The following is a 15,646-nucleotide window of genomic DNA, read 5'->3' as shown; positions in this document are numbered from 1 at the left end:
ATTGTTCTTATCACTCTTAAGACTAATTTTATAAGTAATGTAAAAACTAAGTTAATGGTTAGTCATAAACTAATTTTTTTCCTATGGCTCTCTTCTGAAAAAGATTGTGCCTCCCTATTATTGGGTCTTCTATTTATCTTCCGTTCTTCTATGAAGTTAGTCAAGGTACCACAAAAGCACAACTAATAAACAAAGCGCTGTAAAACAGAAACTTTCCGTTGAAAAATGAATTATTAGTCTCCAAAGAAACTAACTGCTTCTGTTTGAAAAATGAAGTTTTTAAAACAAATTCGAGGTCGAATGAATAAAATTTCCAAGTAATCTTTTCAACGGTACATAAAAAATAGCAGCTATTAATCCCATATCATGTAGCACTACTACTACAAGGTATTGTGTTTGGAAAAAAATCGAACAAAGAAAGTTTTCTTCGAAAATAAAAATAAATGAAAGTTTTTTTGTGTTCCTGAAAAGAATGAAAGAAGCGAAAGTTTTGGAACAAAAAATATGTTTCTCACGTAGAAAACGTATAGATAAATCTGAAATATTTTCTTTCATTTGATCCTGTATCACATCTACAGTGGATGTTAAATTATAGACTGATCTATATTTCTCCGATATTCGATAAAGGCTTCATTGTTTCTTTACTTGCAATTTTATTTCCTTCTATAGATCTTTTTGTGCTATTCTGTGGCGGTTTCATTCGTTCTGTCGTAGTTAATCTATGTAAAGTGTTAAAAATTTTACTGATATTTCGAATTCTTATTAAAAATGCTGATGTGGATTTTAACTGATTTATTAGATTTAAGAAGTTAACAAATATTGTATACATATAATGTCAAATTAATACATTTAGGTTAGGCTTTCTATGCGATCCTCTATTTATATATATATCTAGCTTAACAGTAAAATATATACTTTGAAAAATTGTTGATTACTTCGAAATCTTTTTTTATCTTATGCACATATTTTAAACATTTAATGATTTGCGTTTCTAGGTTTTTTGTTTTCTTCTAATAAACACTCAAAAACTGTAGCTTTTAATTTTTCTTGAAAAAAAAAGTGTTTTCTAAAAAAAAAAAAAATTCTCTATTAAAGTACCAGAAAGACGCATACTTGACGTCAGTGGTTACGGGTTACTACTTCCTATTTATTTTTACGCCTAAACTTTTACGCCATTCTGTTTTTATTGTACTTATACTGTTTACAATATGACTTGTGTTATTTACCATTATATTTATAAATCCATTTAACTTTAGATGAAGACATAAAAAAAACTGAAAATAATATTGAAAACATGGCAATCCTTACACTTAATGTCGGGATATTTATTTCCTTAAATCGATGTAAGGCTTACAACCTCTTATCTAAAAAATATAGAAAAATCTTAAGACTGCTAAATTCCACGTACAGTTTTGAATCCAAATCTCAATAATAAAACTTCTTAGAATATCAAGCCTCTTCACACATCGACTCATTAACATGACTGAAACGGAGAGATACACCTGAAGTTTTCAGAATTCGTTCCGTTTTTAGAATCTTATTATTTTCACTGCCTCGATAAACCCCGTGTTGTTCCCCAGGATGTATATTTTGTATTAGGAAAAGCCTTAATTCAAGCATAAAATACATCTAAGCAACCAAAATGTGGGAAACATTAAGTAACAAATTGCAATCAAATCATTAATTTGCCTTTTTTTTTTTTTTTTCTTTTTTTTTTTTTCTTTTTTCTTTTTTTTTTTTTTACTTTAGAAAATTTTGAAAAGTATATTTTTTAAGGAAAATAAATTTCTAAAGAATTTTTCTAACGAAATAACAATAAGTCACATTTTTTTTCCTTCCATTTGAAAAAAAAAAAGTCTTTTTTCCGCATGAAGTTAACTTTCGTAAGGTAAGCACGTGTACTAAGTACAGTCAATTCGCTGTAACTCGAAGTACGATAACTCGAATATTACTATAACTCGATTTTTTTTATGAGGTCCCGACCCTTTTATCTTCAATTTCATGTTAATTATTCTCGATTACTCGAATTTTACTCCCGTTAACTCGATTTTTTTTTGATCTTTTAAAGCAAGAAAAAAAAACTAGGAGCTGATATCTTGCCCCTTCCTTTGCAACACACACACAATGTCTTTCGCACTCTTCATGGAGGAGCTAAAGCTGTCCCTCTTGAAGTATATGAACAGTGGTTAAATGAAACGTTACCAAATTTACTTCAAGGATACAGTTAAAATGATGTTTTCAATCTTGATGAAATGGGTTTATTTTTTAAATGTCTTCCAAATAAGACTATGATGTTTAAGGAGGAAAACTGCTCAGGGGGTAAAATGAGCAAGGAACGTTTGACTGTCCTAGTTGGTGGAAATGCATCTGGGACAGAGAAATTACCCTTACTTGTTATCGGAAAAAACCAAAATCTCCAATGTTTCAAGAATGTAAAAACGTATCCTTTGGATTACAAGTCTAACAAAAAGTTTTGGATGATATCAGTTTTATTTGAAGACTATGTAAGAAAATTGGATCGGAAATTCTTCGCTAAAAAAAAGAAAAGTGATACTCTTTATGGATAAATGCACAGCACATAGTGATCTACTTAATTTGAAAGTAGTAAACTTGCAGTTTCTCCCAACAAACACAACAGCAAAGTTGCAGCCGATGGACCAGGGAATCATAAAGTGCTTCAAACAGTCTTATCGTAAATGGCTTGTCAGAAAAATGATCTTAAATATTGTAAGCAATTAGAAGATTTGTAATTAATAAGCATTAATTAAATAATCAGACAGTATTTTGAAAGTCTAAAACCGAAACTAACGGTAAGTCGAACTTCCGATATGTCGAAGTTTTTCGTCAGTCCTATCAGATTCGAGTTATCGCGAATTCACTGTATTTAGTTATTACACTTTAATACATTCGTCATAAATAATTTTAATTTCCATTTTATACGTTTCAGTCTACCATTTTCATTATTTTTCACGCGCATCACATTTTCATGGTGCCATCTGTATCTGATGGCTGAAAATATCTTATAAATGTATTTTATGAGCTAATGTATAAAACAAGAGAAGAGCCTTATTTCTTACTTATGATGGGAAGGGAAAAAAAGCTCCTTTTTTAAATAAAAAAAAGTAATAATAATATATTTTGAAAATCAAATAAAGTTTTCCGAGTTGTAAAACATTTTAAAATTTTTATTTTGTGTTAATTATTTATAGGTATTTAAATTATATAGCTCTTTGTGTACCTTTCCTCATTTCATTTGAACAATAAATTGTACTTATCTCTCTCTGCCTTTCTTAACCATTATAAGTATTTCACATGGAAGAAAAAAAAGAAATTTAAACATCTGGTTGTGGGGAAAAGAAATGTCGTAACTATTGATGGATGACTTGATCTTTGTACGAAACCCATTTTCTGGCAAAATCTGTTACATTTGCAGAAGATTGGAAAATTATGCTGTAACATACCCCCTGTTTCATCTCTCTCTCGGTCGCTCTCTTTTATTTTATTTTTTTAATTCGGTTTTTGTCTTTTAATACCGAACTTTTGTTTTACATTATATGATATTAAAAATAACTTTTTTCACACCTGAATATTTTTTTCATTTAGTGTAGTTATGGTTTTGGTTTTATTTTTAGAACTTGAAAACAGATAATGGTTGACCTGGAAGTAATATCACGAAACAAGCGTGCAGCGCTACTCTTCAATTCCTAGCTGTGGGAAGTACTTTGGTTGCCTTGTTCCCGGTTGTCACTTTTGCGTCAAAATCTTAAATAAATAAAAACAATAATAAAATACGGAAATTTTTGTTACTTTACCATAAATTTGAAAAAAGAAATTAAGTACCTAACAAATCATAAAGAGAGTTTAACATCGAAACAGAAAATGAATTAGAAGTGTACAAAAAATATTTTTTAATGCTGTTAATGTTAGTCAGAAACAATTATTGTGTTTTTGCTCTTGTACAGAAATCGGTCGACTAATTAGCCCGTTTTTATACACATAAAAAATGAAAAATAAATTAAGATCGGAATTTTTAAATAACGTACAAATACATAACTAAAACTTTTTGTGAAGCCATTTTGATACCAAATTTCCTTATCACAGTCAAGTAAATATCCTAAGCATAAATTATTTGATAATTTACTTATGTTACTAATTAAAGCTCTTAAAAAACTTATTAATCAAGCAGCACTTTTAAAATATTCAAATTACTTTATTTCATTTTATTTTATTCTTATTGCCGTAATGAAAAGTTAAATTATCTCAGATTTAATGGTGCCATAAAAATCTCCTCTTCCCATTTGAATAAAAAAATAAAAGTAAAGTTTCTCAAACTGTTCCTTTCTGACACTTTTTTCCCTTAAAATTTTAACCCGCCCTTGAAAATTAGGAAGCGAAGTTGAGTCTTCTTTGCACATTGATGATCCATCCAACTCAAGCATATTTCTTCTGGATTCCAATGTATATATAGGATTTTTTTTTTTTAATTTTTATCCCTTTATGCTACTTAGGTTAAAATTTTTCTTGCTGAAGAGCATTTTCTAAGAATGCAAGACAAAGAAGTCCGCATAGTTTCAAGTCCTATCTGGGACGGGCCGCGACTTTACACATTGTCGACTCCCGGGCACTTCTTTGGCACCGTATTTTGAAATTCGCCAATGTTACATTCGCCAAGTCGGGTTTCAAATTTTCTCGCGAAAATCTTCGAATATTAATTCGCGCATGTTTCACTTGCGACATACGATTTAAAAAACGCATGAGTGAACATGAGGTGTGAATAAATTTAGCTGCTTTAAAAGTTTTTGTGTATTATCATTCTCTTTTTATTCGGACTTCCTGAAACACATATTTATTTCTTACTTTTTTATATCCTTTTTAGGATAAAGTTTTGTTGTGGCTGTAGGATATATGAGTAGAATATAGCTTTATAATTATTTTTATAAATTTATTGCAAATAATTTATGGTGTCTTTATCAAGCATGTGGACGCAATATTCAATAATGCAGCATGGTTTTATACCTTATTGTTTAGTTTTTAAAACCTTTAATTTAAGTAACTACACAATTTATGAGTTTTAAGCATTTTCATTTTATATACGTGTAATGATGAGGAGATTGTTGCTGTCAGCTTTATACATGAATTTATTCTTTTTTACTTTTCTGACATTGATATCTATGATTAAATTTGATGTAATGATTCCCATTTGCAGTGCGAATAATATTTGCTTCCAAACAATTGTACTTAGATTTGACACTTTTTTGTAAATGTTATGTCCCAAACGATAAATTCTTTCATACGTATTAGCCAACTCCACAGCTTTGGTAGCCAGGACATAAAAATTTGTAGCAGTTAAAGTATATTTATGAGGTGAACACAATTTTGATTAAAGAAAACTTTTTATGATTTGTAAAATAAAAATATAATGTAAACAGTAAGCATCAACTTTGACATTCTCATATCATAACTGTATAACAATTTAAGGACAATCTGTTTATTTACTTCTGATTCATTAAAGACAAGATATTGAGTCAAATAAGAGAATCTTAACAATTTTTAAATTTAATAATTTACTTTAAATAAAGAAAGTAGTTTTAAAGCAATTGGGTTGAAAGGCTGAGGAGTTACACTTTTCTCAACAAAAAAAATTAATCGATGTTATGATAATAAAACAAAACTCTTGCGATCAGTTATCTCAGCAAAAGTAAGATTTTTATTATTAAATAAGAAGCAATTATTACCATTCTGCAAGGAACAAATAAAATAAAATAGGTCATACAGTTTTCAGACACACAGACTGCATGACAATCTAAGAATAAATGTTTGAACTTTTAAAGCAAATTACATACAATAAAAGCTATTGTGCGAAAAAAAATTAAAAAACAAGTTGTTACAAATGAGACTATTATATGATTCCAGCAACTTAAAAATTCTTTTGGAATTTTAAAGACTAATGAATACTATTAAATAATAACAGAAAAGTTTTCTGTGTCTCTTTTGTCTCATTTTTGAAGCAGAATATAAATTAAAATATACATTTCACTTTTACTGATCCTGCTTTTCTCTGAATCGTTCTTATTAAAATAGATGAATCGTGTTAAATTACGTTGCATTAAGTTAGTAAATGTGTTTTCGCACTTAGGAGGGAAAAAAGGCCTCATTTTAGATTGACAATAAATGTAATAATTTTCATAGTATTTTTTCCATATCTTATTTAGAAGCCCAAAAATTGAATAAAGAAATTATAAAATATATAGACCAATTGTTGAGTTATAGAATCTAATAAGCTAAAGTTGTTATAAAATTATGAATAAAAAGTTACAAGATGGATAAGTTATGAAATTAATGAAGCATAGAATGAAAGGATAAATATATATAGCAAAATATATGATAAAATTAATTAGGAAACAATTAAAACGAAGGTGAGTAATTTCAGATATGTATAAATAATAGTGATAGAAGCAAGAAAAATGGAAAATATCGGAATTTTCCCTGACAAACTTAAGAAACATTAAAAAAAGTTGAGCAGCCACAACTTTAAGTTTTAATAAATATGATTTGATGTTATAAAAAATAAATTAACTATACGAAAATAGTAGTGAATATGTCATAGATTTGTTTCTTTATGTCATGGCTTTACTAAAAATATTTTTTCTCCTTGTTTTCATAATAGGCACGCATTTTACAGAAAATATTTGAACAAATTTAATGAAAATATTTTCAAATTTTTTTAAGGACTCTCTTATGAAGAAAATATTGTCAATCAAAAGTTGTTCAGTATAAAATATATGCAATTTTTTTAAGATATTGTAAGCATTTTGAAGAATACATATTTTTTCCAAAATAAAAACAATTGAAAAAACCTTGTAAAAATGAAGGAAATAAAAATAATTATTTTTCAAACTGCGTACATTTTTTTTAATACTTTTATCTTCAAAAATATGTACACTTAATAATGTGATGATTTATACAGGGGATTATTGTTTTAAACTTTGTTTATTATTTAAGATATACAAAAGAAATTGATTAGTCTGAAGATATAAATGTTTTATTACTCCAGATTCTTATTTAATTTACAAGAATAGTTTCTATTTGAAATTTTTTTTAACCGAAATATGTATGTAATTAACTGAAATAATTGTGTGTATGTAACTTTTTCTTTATAGAAGGACGAAGTATTTTGATCTCGTTATTTGAATTTTTCTAGTCTTAAACGATGATAAAATTTTAGCTTATTTCAACAAGCAACTTTTAAAAATATCCATGAGCGCGAAGATTCGTTTATGACTTTTGCGAGTGCTGTATTGCGGCGAGCGTAGGGTTGCCTCTGAGTGAGGGTTACTAGATAAGGCGGTGAAACAGTTGACAAATAAAACCGCGGCGAGTGGAGGTGCCCGGGAGTCGACAATGTGTAAAGTCGCGGACGGGCCATAGATCGTGACCATCTCATCCTTGGCCGGGCTTTGTGGGCCTCTACTAGGAGACCAGGAACCATTTGAATTCATAGACTATCGATATTAGCTGCTTCTCTTGTTCTCCATGTTTTTTCCTCTTTATGTTTGTTCTCTATATGGTTCATAGTATTTATGGCTGTAGTTGTCTTTTAATCTTGCCATTAGAAATAAAGAATAATAATAATTAAAGCGAAAGATACTTCAAAAAGGCATTTTTATTTGTTTTTTATGATGTTATTCTTCAAACCTTTCAGAAAAGCGTAAAACAAATTCAGTTATTTGTACTAGGCTTTGAAAAAATTATGCACGTTAGAAGGAAAAAGCAATTCTCAAAAAACTTGATCCTAAAAAGTTTGCCCTAAATACAGATTTATTTCAAGTTTTATTTAGGTGTTCTATGTGCGAACTTTTGGTCATAGACAGGAAAATCACAAAACATACATCAATGCAAAAGTTCAGTTATTACTAGAAAACAAGGTTTTTTACATAGCCCCACTAAAAGAAAAAAGTGCTACTAGAAAAAATCATGCATGCTATTAAAATCGTCAATGCATAAAGCGTATATAAATGAATTGTACCTCCAAACTAAAATTTAACTGAAATAACCTTTAAAATAAATACTTTTGTATAGCAATTATTTTAAGGCAATGTATTACCATTACGATAGAATACCATGTTTTTTTATTTTGTTTTTTTATCGTACTCTGCTCATTAATCCTATTAGGATTTTAGATTAAAATAAAGAATATATCTGTGTTTTAAAACTGCAATAACATTCCTTTTTAATCACGTGTAAACAATCCGTGAAGAAGGAAGTTAATTTGTTTAACCTCCATTAATAATTATTTTCATTTTGCAAAAACAACTCTATTTTTAATTACTTAGACCTCCTAATTAATTAATAAATTTGGTTTTAACTTTCTAATTCTTACCCAATCCTTACTTTCTCATTCTCACCCTACGATTAGATTTTATCGCTAATTTCGACCGAAACATTCTGCATAAATTATTCAGTTTCTGTTCTTCTAACGCAAGTTCTTACGTAAGTTTCTTTCAGGGACAGTTTTATTGTATGAGAAACGAGATTTATTATTGATCGCTCTTTTTCTTTTTTCTTAATATTGAAGTTCTGTACCACATTATCTAGACATTTATCGTTACAAAATGAAATTCTATCTTTTTAACGCCCAGTAGATTGCGTCATGTCATATGTTATTCACTTGATTAAAATAATAGCATTTTTGTTCTCTAGCTAACATTTCCTTTTCTATAACGATTCTTTCAATTGTGTGTTTATGCTTTTTTTTTTTCTATTATGTTTTCCTTTTTTTTTTTTTTTTTCCTTCTTAAAGGTTGAGTATAAATCTTATTTAAAAATGCAGCAAAAAAAATTTTTATACATATAAACATTTCAAAAAGCATTTTTTTTTTTCTTTTCTGAAATTGAGTGGGAACCCTGATAAATTTGTATTTTTATTGAATATAAGGGAGAACTGGGTTAACCTGGTATGATCAGGGAATTTTATCTTGACCCCTTAAAAAGTAGAGAATACTCAGGGAAAATTTAAATTTTTTGCAAAAACTTGGAAAATTCCTGTATCATACCTGGAAAATAACCAGTTTCAGATTCATCAATAATACTAATCAGTTATTGAGTTATATTCTGAATAATAGTTAAATAATTCTAGCATGAATTACTAATATTTGTTGCAAAAATATCATATTTTAGTGAAACTTTCGTGCTTTTATCCTTATTCGTTTTTTTTTTTTTTTTTTTTTTTTTTTTTTTTTTTTCCCGCTCGATAAATCTAATACTATTGACGTTATAAATAAAAAATCAGTATCTGGAAGTCGAATTTTTTTTTTTTTTTTTTTTTTTTTTGAAATTGAGTTGGGAACCCTGATAAATTAGTTATTTTTATTGAATTATTCTTTGTAACGTTTCATAATTCAAAATGTTTTCTCGCTTCCAAATATAAATTAAAATTGAAAAATTGTTTTTTTATTATTATTATTATTTTAATAATATTATTAATATAGGTAGCTTCTTTCTTCGAAATTCGAATTCAAAATCCGACAAATTAAATAAAGGTGATTTGAATTATCTAATCAGTGGTTCAAATTAAATGATCGGAATTGCTACACTAAAGTCAATATTAAAAACGACAATAACGAATTCTCTGTTTTCTCAGCAATACGCGTAGAAACACTTATCGTTTTTTGCTCTTTAAGAAAAAATAAACTACACACATAATTCAAACTTTCTTTCATTCAATTAATAAAGAGGATTATTTATTATTCCGTATTAGGAAATTTTTTATTGCGTTTCACTTAATCAAATTACTGTCCGTTGACAGGAACAACTTTAAATCAATTTTGATATCTCTAATTTTCGTTATAAAATTATTTTTAAATTAGAGATATCAAAATTGATTTAAATTTGTTCCTGTCAACGGACAGTAATTTGATTAAGTGATCTGAATCTTGTTACCTGGATCTCCGACTTGAATCAGTTTCAAGATGATGAGTCGTCATTTCAAGTAATTACTGAATCACTGAAGCAATTCAGTAATTACTTGAATCACCTAATCAGTTACCAACACTACTTTTAAGAAGAAGAAAAAAATTGAGGTTTTATAGCGAATTTTTTACTGTTTGGAGAAGTCACTAAACGTAAATTTCATCCCAGTAAAAAACTATATATATATAAATTCATATTCATCTTAACTTGCATCCAATTTAATTATACAATTTTCCTGGGTGGGAAGAAAATTTTTTTGAATTTTCAAAGTTTGAAAAAGTGACTAATTTATCTAGAACTTTTTCACCTCATTTTATCATATTTTGTGTATAAAATATTCTATGGGGAAAAGACTTGTATCCAAATTTAAATCTCAATTATTTAAAATTCCTATTCCTTAACTTTATTTATATTTATTTTATTATTATTTTGTTTTTAATCACTAGAAACATGAAAATAATCCTTCTTATTTCTACAATGTAACTTATCTCTAGATTATAAATAACGTGTGTTTAGACTTTTTAATTTTGTAACTATAAGTCTTTTTATTTGCTACATTCTATTTAATAAATGAAAATAAAAACTGGGATTAAAGTGGTACGTTTAATTAGAACTAAATTCTTCTTAATTAGTGCATGTTGTTGGTTTCTTATTCTCAAGTGATGCATTTAATTTAAGGTTAATGAATATAAATAGATAAATTTTTTTTCAGTGGTTCCTTATTCTAAGTTGACTAATATTAAATGTATGCACTGGGCAAACTCTAAAATGTATGCACTAGGAATTGCTGTTAAAAACTTATTGAATCTCCAGAGTCTCCAAATTCTTCAAATCTCAATATAGTCTTTTTTTTATGAAATTATTGTAGTTTGAAAAAAATTAATGTAAATATCAATTAAATTAACTATTTTTTATTTATTTATTTGTCATTGACAACTGATATTTATTTCTTTTTCAGTCCTATTTCTAATATTAATTTTAATTTTTAAATTTAAGTCATTATAGTGTTGTAAAATAGCATTAAATTACAATAATTTATTTATTCATTCATTTCAGGAATTTGCTACTTTAACAAAAGAATTAAATCAATCAAGAGAACATTTATTAGAAAAGGAAGAAGAAATTCAAGAGCTCAAAGCGGAACGAAACAATACTAGGGTAAGTTAAACGAAATAGGTTTTTATATATTGTACTTACAAACTAATTTCATAAATTATTTGAATTAATCTACAATATTTCTCCCATTACAATGTATGAATTTATAATCTTTGCTGTTAAAGATATGTTTAAAAAATAAAATTAAAGCATATTTGATCATAATTAAATTACCAACTTCTTATAGTAATTAATAATTCAGTAATACTATTTTGTTAAAAAATTTCATAATATTCCATAAAATAATTTTACTTTTATATTATTAAAAGCATTGACTAAATAATTATTTGTTTACAGAGAACAATGAATGAAGTTCATTGAAATAAATCACATACTTAGTTCTTTAGATTAATGTAAACTTGAACTTTTTTTTTTAATTACAATGGTTATTTGATAGTTGCTTTTGGAACATTTGGAGTGCCTTGTTTCACGTCATGAACGTTCTTTGAGAATGACTGTTGTCAAAAGGCAAGCCCAGTCCCCTGCTGGGGTGTCTTCTGAAGTTGAAGTTCTAAAAGCTCTAAAATCTCTATTTGAACATCATAAAGCTTTAGATGAAAAGGTAAGGATTTAAATCAAACTTCTTTTAAAAATAAGTAAATAAATCTTAATTTTTTTCCACTTAAATTAGTTAAATAATAATGCAAGTCTTCTACTTTTAAAAATGTATGTTTACATATTTCTTTTTCTATTTTTTTCTTGTGTCTAATTTGTTGAGAGAAGTTAATTTAGAGTTAAATATTCTAATTTAATTTTAACTTTTTTGAAATACATATAATAATTAATAAAACAATTCCTGTAAGAGCAAAACCTAAAATATTTATTTTGAACGTGCTTCAATTCATTATATTGTTTAACTATAAGAATGTATATGTCCATTATATATGCATTTAACTTAGACAGTAAATAACATAGTCTTAGGTAAAACCACTAATAGAAAGAAACTGTTATGACTGTCCTCTAACATAATGGAACAATTTTTTTAGAAAAATAAAAATTTTAATGTAGCATGTTTATGTATTAAGGCTACATTTTAAATATATATATTTAAATTCTTAACAATTTTTGAAAACAAAATTTTTTGAAGCTTTGCATTAATGAAAAAGTTGAATATGCAAAAATGACACTATTAAAAATTAATCCTTACAACAACATAATGGGTGTGATTTATTAAAAAAAAAAAGATCTTTAATGTTGCAGAGGTGATTGTGCTCCGGAAAAAATACGGATTTCCGGATTTTTCCCTAACTGCGCTCCAGAAATCTTAGGTCCAGAAGTTTTAAGAAATCATTGATCACATTTATGTATAAAAATTCTTGAATATTTTATTTAAAAGTATTAGAACTAGGCCATGGCACAGAATAGATCAAGATGGCAAAAGCGTATTGGGACAGTCTTGGCCTGTCATAGGCTGTAGTGCCCAAGAAGAAGAATTAGAATTTATACTTGGCATCTTTCATTTGCAAATATTTTTTCTGGTAGAATAATAAATGTGATGAGAGATAAAAATAAACTTATGCATAATCATTCATTTAAATTATGCTGTATTTAATTTATTTAGAATTCAATGTTTTGAAAATATCAATGATTTAAATTTATAAAGACATGCGTCTTTAATGATTTTAATCAAGAAATTTTCCGGATTTTTGAGTTGGACTCACAATCACCCCTGATGTTGTTAATATAATATCCGAAGTAATTAGTCAAAGCTGTATCTGATATATTTATATCATACCTGATTTGTCAAATAATTGATCTGAAATTCAGCTGAGGAACCAGACACTTGATTTATTATGCACAAACTAGCTCACTGTATTCTCCAACATAGCAGAATTACCTTTATATCGCTTCACAATTTGTGCTCACTTATTGGATATTACTAAATTTTAATCTACTTTTTTATAGAATTTGATGGTATCTTTTTAAAATAAAACTTTTCATTTATGAACATGCCATTTAATCTTTATACATTATACATGGTGCCTGGAGTTTTTTAAAGGTGCTTATTTTTGATTTTCGTTTTTTAAAAGCCCTTAAATGTGTTTTTTTTTTTCATTGGGTGTTTTTAAAGTGCTTAATTTTCCTTTTCAAAAGTGAGATTTTTTTTTTCTTTATCATCTCAATTTTCGGCATTTCCACATTGTTCTATTTAATGTATTCACAATTTATTCAACCACAATCTTTTTCAGTGTACGATTGTCCCATAGTGCATGAAAGCGCCAATCATTTTACAGGTTTGATTAAATACTTGCCAGTCCACATGTGCGTCTACTGAGCTCAGTTCGGTGAGATTATTGCACTCTCATGTGCAACTCAGTTGCATTTTGCAAGATATTCTCAATTTCAAGCTTCATTTTCCACCATCTGATATCGAACCAAAAAATCTCATCTTTTTATAATAGCTAATATAATCAAGAAAAGAGTTCTTCATCAGAAACTGAATATTTTATCATGATCATATGAAATCTTTGCGTTTTGTTAATGTATTTAGTGCTTAAAAATATTTTTTGAGTGCCTAAAAGGTGCTTATTTTTTCTTGAAAGATTTGGCTACGCACCCTGTTATAATTTGATTTATATACTTTTTAATCTAACTTGGAATTTGCATTTAGAATAAATAATTCATAAAATATCACTATATATTTTATTCAGAATCTCTATTTTAGAGACACAACAGTTATAATAATTTTTTTTTTCTAACCTAAACTTGTAAAATGTATAAAAACTAAAAAAAAGGTTAGAAAATTAAAAAGCGTGGTTACAAAGTAGATAGTGTGCTAAGGTTAAAACGAAAAGTTAGGTTTGATCAATGATCAACATTTCTGACTGATATCGCCATTGATAAAACATCTCTTTCTTTAATTCTTAAGCAAATACTAACTAAAATAAACTAAAATATAACTCTAAATTAAATTAATAAGCATAATTCAAAAAAAAAATGGAGTAGTTTATGTGTTTATACAAGCTGTTTCCTTTTAATCTCTCATTTCCACCTAACACATACAGGAATATATTCTTCGCAATTGTTTTTTTCCACCTCAGTTTGTTTCAGCTTTTTCTTACTAATGTTAGAGAAGAAATAATATCATTTAATAGGTTTTATGTGTATTTTATTGTATTTAAATGTATTAGTGTTGTTGTACAGAAAATTTTTCATTCTCATACGAAAATATTGTTAATAATAGTTTGCAGTTTTAATTAATATTAATTATTTGAATTTTTCTCAATGTAATATATATTACTAAAATAAATATACGACAACAAATAAATTACTCTGAAGTAAAAATCTGATTTTCATTTTAAAATGTCCTGTATCCTATTCTATTTTAAAATGTCCTCAAAAACATAATTTTGTTTTCAATCCATTTTTTATTTAGTAAAGGCTTGCACAAAAATTGACTTAGTTGCAGCTCCTTAAATTAATTGGATTATACATTGAGAATGATTATTTAAATGAGCAGGCATGCTTAAATTATTATTCCATACTTAAATTATTTCTATTACTGTTCTATTTAATTCCATGAACTAATTCAGACCAGTTTTAGTTTTACAGCAAGCACCATTTGATCAACTTACCTAGATTGAGTAATATTTTTTGTAATACCATTTGCATTTGAAACAATGTAGTTCATTCCAGCTTTGGTGCTGTTGAACTCTTTATTTAATCCAATCTCATCAAACCTGGTACTAAGGAGTTTAGGAATTAACTTTTTCTTTAAATTAATAGGTTATTATAGTTTTTTTTTTTTTTTTTAAAGAACCTTAAATATATTTTTATTTTGATGCTACTTTATATAATGTACTCCTTTCGATCTATATTAGGTACGAGAGAGATTAAGAGTTGCATTAGACAGAGTTACATCTTTAGAAGAAGAATTAAATAAAGCGAATGAAGAGGTAAATGTTAATGACATTTTAATTAGCTTATTCCTTGTCCTAAAATATAGTTCTTAACTTTTCTTTGCTTTTTTTCTTATAGCTTACTCAATACAAAACCAAAAGTATAACATTAGATTTAAAAGAAGAAAAAAAACCATCTGTTGATGAGGGAACAACTCAACATATTTCAAAGGTTTGTATTTTATATATATTGATAGATATATAGATATTGCTATAGCTCATGTTGACAAATTTGATTAATATTAAGTCTGAAACACTGAAAATTTTGACATTAACAAATAATCAAAAAATTACTGCAATGGAACTACTAATGAAACTGCATTCCCTCTTATTTGCTCCCAAAAAATCAGTTTTGCTCAAAACCTGTCCCAATTTAATTCATTTGTGTGTATTACATTTGATTATATGAAAATGAAATTATATCTATTTCATTCGATTGGTATATTTCCCCCTAGATAAATTTATCTACATCTGCTTAGGGACTGATTGTGTTTCATGCTTTGTTATGTGTGTTCAATTACAATTTTCCTATAATGACAATAACAGAAATATATATTGATACTAATATTTATGTTCTCTAAATTTTAGGTAATTTATAATTTTTTTTAAAATTTCCTTTAAGT

The 15,646-nt window shown here is 27.0% G+C and overlaps 1 protein-coding gene across 4 annotated transcripts in view; it reads left to right on the top strand.

Moving 5' to 3' along the window:
• Window positions 1-15,646, top strand: part of LOC107450141 (liprin-alpha-1) — a 65,582-nt gene that overhangs the window by 16,644 nt on the left and 33,292 nt on the right. For all 4 annotated transcript variants that reach the window (XM_016065889.4, XM_071178545.2, XM_016065880.5 and 1 more), the window contains exons 2-5: window positions 11,026-11,127; window positions 11,522-11,686; window positions 14,946-15,020; window positions 15,103-15,195. In XM_016065889.4, the coding sequence (XP_015921375.2) occupies window positions 11,026-11,127; window positions 11,522-11,686; window positions 14,946-15,020; window positions 15,103-15,195 (435 nt within the window). The remainder of the gene's footprint in view (window positions 1-11,025; window positions 11,128-11,521; window positions 11,687-14,945; window positions 15,021-15,102; window positions 15,196-15,646) is intronic.

Source organism: Parasteatoda tepidariorum, chromosome 6, assembly GCF_982258835.1.
Source record: "Parasteatoda tepidariorum strain Cologne lab strain chromosome 6, Ptep-v5.0, whole genome shotgun sequence".
NCBI lineage: Eukaryota > Metazoa > Arthropoda > Arachnida > Araneae > Theridiidae > Parasteatoda > Parasteatoda tepidariorum.
This window is presented reverse-complemented; position numbering and strand designations above follow the sequence as displayed.